This window comes from Cornus florida, unplaced genomic scaffold, assembly GCF_030987335.1.
Source record: "Cornus florida cultivar Cherokee Brave unplaced genomic scaffold, ASM3098733v1 CherokeeBrave_3.0.0_Hap2_Chr06, whole genome shotgun sequence".
Classification (NCBI taxonomy): Eukaryota; Viridiplantae; Streptophyta; class Magnoliopsida; order Cornales; family Cornaceae; genus Cornus; species Cornus florida.
This window is the reverse complement of record NW_026775576.1, coordinates 38,038,894-38,045,169: the sequence shown is the minus strand read 5'-3', so window position 1 is coordinate 38,045,169 and position 6,276 is coordinate 38,038,894. Positions and strand designations below refer to the sequence as shown.

At 38.1% G+C, this 6,276-nt stretch overlaps 1 protein-coding gene across 1 annotated transcript; it reads right to left on the bottom strand.

Annotated features, from left to right (window-relative positions):
• Positions 1 to 326: 326 nt before the first annotated feature.
• LOC132311336 (UDP-glycosyltransferase 92A1-like) lies at positions 327 to 2,080 on the bottom strand. The gene has a single exon (XM_059809213.1). It carries the CDS (start codon positions 1,982 to 1,984, stop codon positions 506 to 508), a length of 1,479 nt encoding a protein of 492 aa, XP_059665196.1. The 5' UTR covers positions 1,985 to 2,080; the 3' UTR covers positions 327 to 505.
• Positions 2,081 to 6,276: the final 4,196 nt, after the last annotated feature.

Genomic DNA, 6,276 nt, shown 5'->3' with positions numbered 1-6,276 from the left:
AAGGCCCGGTGGTTGTCTTTTCTGTTAATTTCTACTGCTGATTGTGGGTTTGGGATAGTGGTGGTGGCGACGTCAGTATGGTGTGGTGTGGTGGTGCCACGACAGTTGTAAGGTGGGAATGGTGGTGGCGTCGCGACCGTGTAAGGTGGGAATGCTATAAGGTCAAATTTGTTTTTTAAATTTTTTTTGCCCTATCAAGTGACCCACGTGCCTCAATTTCTGTTTGATTTCTAACGGACTTAAATATTTTGCAACAAATTGAATTGTTCAGGGGGTTAAGTGTATTTGTGATAGTTCAGGAGAGTTTTGTGGGAGAGAGAAAAAAGTTCCGAGGGTTTAATGCACTTTACCTTATCTTAAAACATAAAATTTGATTGGCTCAAGACATCAAAGAGGCTCCAATGTCATGCTATCAATTTAAACATCAGTACGTGCCACAACATATAGCGGTCATCTTCCAAACACTTTTTTCTTTATTTGAAATTGAAACCAAAGGGGTCCATATTTAGTCATTGTGTTCACACTTTGTCTTCTCCTTCATCAACAATGCAGCATCGAGAAACTCACCCATAGCTTTGACAGAAGACCCTTTGAAACCCTCCTCATCTCTAGTGGCATCTCTAATCATCTCCTTAACCTCACAAGCTTTCCTCCTCATTTCCTTTCCTTTCCTTCCTTCCTCACTCATCACCAACTCTATCTTCTTCACCAAATCTTCATGCCTAACCTCAAAACCAGTCCCTCTCGCCACCTCCACACAAACTCCAACCTCTTCTTCCAAAAACTTGGAATTGAAGAATTGCTCAGCCTGCATTGGCCAACCCATCAACGGCACGCCACGGCTCAGCGCCTCCAGCACCGAGTTCCACCCACAGTGAGTCAAGAAAGCAGCCACGGACTTGTGGGACAAAATCTCCACCTGAGGTGCCCAATTTACAACAATCAGCCCTCTCTTTCGATCCTCCACGCGCTCTACAAAACCTTCAGGCAACCATTTTTCGGCTTCAAATTTCGAATTAATATCAAATCCTAAAGGAGGCCTAACAACCCATATGAAACTTTTTTCACTAGCTTCTAACGCTCTTGCCAAGTTCATCATCTGTGAGGCTGATATTGTGTTCTGTGAACCAAATGAGACATAGAGAACAGAACTTGGTGGCTTTGCGTTTAGCCATTCGATGCATTGATCAAGCTTGATCCCGAATTCTCTACCGGTTCGAGCTCGGTTGTCTACCGATAGAAGTATCGGCCCAATTGCCCAAACCGGTCGGCCAATTTTGCGATTGAAATAGGCTAATCCAATTCTGTCGAGTGCTTCAACTGTGTTGAACAAAATTCCATCGGCATTCAACCATGCCGGAAGAGTTTTCAGTTCAAAAACCGACCAACGGTCAGTACCGTCGGCCACTACCATACTGGGGGCCAACTGGGTGACGTGAATTTCACCGGCTTCGGGGAAATCTGGCAACGAGAACTCGAGCGAGTTCGTGTTCCGGTGAGGTAAGCCCAGCCAGATAGAGTAGTAGCAGGCCAACCCGAACCCGCCCGCTCCGCTGAAGATGGCGCTGAAGATGCCCAATTCGCGCGTGACGTCAGCGGTCCAGCCGAAGAAGATGTCGGCTATGACGCAGAGCGGCGGAGCACCGCTGTCCTCCGCCGTGAGGTCGAGGAGGAGCTTTCGGAAGGCGGGTTTGAGAGAGAGCGAGGCTTCGAAGAGGGTGATGATGTCGGTGTAAGGCAGGACGTCGGTGTTCTCGATGCCCGGAGGGAGGCTGTGGTCGGCGCTGTTGAATGGGATTTCGAGGAGGCGAATGGAGGTGTTTGGCGGGAGAGAAAATTGGAGTTTCTTGATGTTGAGAGGGGTGTTGATGAAGGTTATGTTGTAGCCTCTTTGCTCTATTTGGAGGGCTAAGGCCAAGAAGGGTATCATGTGGCCTTGTGCCATGAAAGGGAATACTACTACATTTTCTTTTCTCTTTGCCATTTTCCGGGAAAGTGGATGGGAGAGGAAAAAGAGGAGAGAAAGAGGAGCATAGATCTCAATCAGGGTGAGTTGATTTAAATAATGAAATGGGCCTTCCAGAAGAGTAAAAGTAGTGCACTTGTTAGTTCAAATTTTCTCTAATATTGGCCCTGTTTGTGTTGGCTATATTACTTAATTCATTTTCTATCACAAAAGAAAATAATGCACAAAGTAAGCTTTTTCTCCACCTAATTTGTGTTTAAAACATATTCATGCGTACGTACCATCTTTGTAATAGAGACAAACTTGGGATCTTGTGGCTTTCCATTTGTTTTGACCTAATTGCTCTTTCTAATGCCTACAAAAATATTTCCATATTAACTTTATTTTGGATAGCTCATAATATTTCAGGTAATTACGTAGTATCACATTAATGTTTTGAAAGGAGTTAACCTAAAATATTTTCTATTAAACATGAAAACCCATTAGCCAGCTGCATATTATGAGTTGAATGACAAACATGTTGACTGAGGTAAATTACCGGGAAAAAAATTTTGTTACCATTCTAAGACTGTCTTAAATGCTAAGTATATGAAATGCAATTAATAATCTCTTTGAAATTGGACAAAATAAATACATTTTGTCACTATGAAAAAAAAGAAGGGTCTTAGGCTGCCAAAATATCTCCTTTTGTAAAGAGAGTCATGAGTCAAGTCTTGCGTAAGGTAATGGTAGGGTACTTTACATGGATTTAATGTATCAGCACAACTCTAGTCCCTCTCATGCGCACCAAAGCGTCTCGTGACATTAAGCTGCCTAAATATCTCTCTTTTATAGATAAGAGAGTGAAGTCCAACCTAACCTAAGGTAATGTTAGGGTAATATGTGGCAGTTTTATTCACTTCGAATGTACTCTAACGGTTTATTCGCTGGACTTTGGAGTTTAACAAGTTCAAGATCTGAAGTTTGAGTCCCTCTAAGTGTTCTTTGTGGCTAACCCCCACTGCCCCTGCAATGATTTACCTAGTCCGGGTGGTGAGACGCCCTTCTAGGTTATCGGGGATTAGTCGAGTTGTTGAGGGGTCCTAAGGGTTCGTGCCATCCCAAACACTCTGGGTTAATTAAAAAAAAATGTAGCAGTTTCGACATAATTTTGTTTTGACAAAAATTTGTGAACATTTTTGTAAACCATGTTTAGAAAATTGTAATTTTTTTTTTCAATACAAAAGTGAAGTCAAAAGCATTTCTGGACTTGTTGAAAGAGTGTTGGGAGCCGCCCAAGGTTTTGAAGAAATTTGAACTTTAATTGGTGAGTAATGATATTTGCACTAAATAATTAGGCAAAATTGTTAGACATATTATATTTATATTTGATCGGTCAATAAATGTCAAATATAAGAAAGGTGACTCTCTACTTCCTTATCTCATGCATTAACGACCAATTAAATATAACAAGTCTAATAATGCTTAACTTTTGGTGTAAGTGTAGACACTAAAATTTTAATTGACTTTTGTTGTGACGAATTGAATCATCAAATATGGGTTTAATGTTTAATTAAATTATTTAATTGCCCAAACTTGATCCACTTAAATTATTTAATTAGTCCAACCCTGATGATTAAATGAAAAGATAATTATTTCTAATGAAATAGATTTGAAATAATTATTTTTAAAGATAATTATCACAATATAACTAGCTTGGCCCAGTTATAATTTTGTCCTTATCAGGAAATGATACATGCCATCATCCTATTAATCCAAGAAGCCTATAAATAAAGGCATGGAGGAAGGAGGAAGGGGTCTAGAAATTGAGAGACTCGGAGTCCAGAAATTGAGATACTCGGAAATCCAAAGGGCCAGAAATCCAAAGGGAGAAAAATAGAAAATTCTAGAAATCCAAAGAGAAATACAGAAGTTCTGTGTAATGACCCGGTCATTTTCCTTCCTTTTTTTTTTCTCAAATTTTACGGATCAATTTTTTTCGTTTAATTTCCTTTTCTGAATTCTGTTTCTTGTTACTGGGTGTTGTCTCGAGTGCTTGGAAATGGTTTCCGAGACTCTTTCATTTGGATTGACAACTTCCTTTAAGGACCGAATCATTTCCACATTTTCGTTTTTTCGACACTATTTACCTTTTGCGTCTTTTTCTCGGTTGTCACTTTGTTGGCACAACCTCACTTTTCATGTTCGGATTTGATTCCAATTTTGCATGTATCCATGATATTTAAATTCCATGTTATGTGTATTTTTACTTTTGTAGAAAAGCATGTTAGTTGTATACTTTCTTCCTTAGGGGTATGGATGCACACTTCTTTGAAATTTTTCGTTCTTTTGGGGTCATTTGTGTAATTATTGTAAAGTAATTTTTTTTCATCTTAGGGACCATTTTGTAATTTAATTTGGAAGATATTTTCAAAAAGGACCTTTTTGCAATTTTTGAAAAGTGTGACAAGTGTCACACTCTCATTGGTCCACTTGTTGACATTTGTGTGGGGACACTTTGATGCCTTGGATGATGACATGTGGAGGGTGGAGATTAAACACTTGTTGACCTAGGATGGGTGCACTTGTTGGCTTGGATGGTTGACAAGTGTAGGCTTAGGATTAAGCCTACAATGGATGCTTGGGTGAGTGACAAGTGTATGCTCCAAATTAAGTCTTGCAATTATTTTTGGGCCACTTTGGGATTATGGTTTTAAAGAAGGGGTTTTGTGCAATTGACCATAGATGTGTGTGTTGACCATGGTGTTGGATCACATAATGAGTGGAGGATTTCTATTTCCTCCACTCACACATTTTCACATTATGTCATTTTCTTCCTCATTAGAACCCTAGCCTCCATGGATGGAGCTTGAAGCCTTAGGCCTTGACCTTGATTTTTGAGGGCCTTCCGTTGATTTCCAAGCTTAACCTTGGTAATACTTTTTGTTCCCATCATCCTCCTCTTCATAACCCTTGAAAGGTTTACCATTTTGTGTTGATTTGCCTTACATTCCAGAGAGACACTTCTCTAGTGAGGTAGGGGGTGTTATAATTTATTTTCCAAGTGCTTTTACTTGCTTTTGTATGAAATACAAGTTGTATGCATATCTCTTGTTAATTTGAGAAATTAATGATCAATTATAACTTACATATAACTCACTTTAGACTTGATATATGGCATGACCTTGACTTGATCTTTGTTGTATATTTATTTGGAACCATTTGAATGAGTTTTCAAATATAGAGATTTAATGAATTTAATTTGATTTAAATTCTAGTAAATTGTGTTTTACTTGTATTCCATTTTAGACTTGATATATGGTATGACTATGACTTAGTGCTTGATATATATTAATTTGAGATTATTTGAATAATCTTTGAAATCTAGAGATTTAATTAATTTTAAATTAATTAAGTTATACATGTTTATATCTTGCTCGTTTTGTGAAATTGATGTGATATTTGCAATCACCATGGAATGGACTTTCACATATATTAGTGTTCTAATGATTTGGTCATCTATTTCATGGGGCTTTTGCCTTTTAATCATGTATTGTGACTTGTTGCAACTTAGCCTTATTAATGTAGTTAATGAACTCGCACCCTTACATTGGAATGATTTAATTGTTCAAGTGTTGTTAAACAAATAATTAAATCATTAATCTTATGCTTGCGGTATATTTACTTCAGTGGATTCCTTGTGCTATATATCTTGGTTCTAATCTATATAGATGCATACTATGATTTCTTGACATTTCACATGCTATTATAGTTGAGAACTTAGGGCATGATTTGTGTATTTCCAAAATCTTGGTTGTGCATGGAATGTGGTTTAATGCATTACTTGTATCTTGATATACTCTTGGTTGCACAATTATTAATTTTGGAACTTGGGATATCAATCAAGAATTGACATGGCTAGGACTTGGTTCTAGTACGGGAGATAGAGAGCTCCCTACACTATAGTGCGCACTAGGGGAAGATACCCATGGGTTAGTAGCCCTAAAGTGATCCCAAGAGTACGGTTTTAATCCGGGCAATATCCGAGTTTCCACATTGGTTGATTTCACTCTTTAAATTTCAAGTTACTATTCCTTGAAGATTTAAAACTTGTCGTATATATGGAATGCTCCAATCTTGTTTATTTGCATAGATATTATGCCTTGTTCCTAATTTCAAGTATAACCTTTTCGTGTTAATTGGAATGTTCCAATCTTGTTTCATTGCATAGATATTATGTATTGTCCTTGATTTCATGTATTCAAGCATTTTCTTGTCGTGTTGTATGAATTATTTCAAACCTTGTTCAATTACATTGATAATGTGATTTG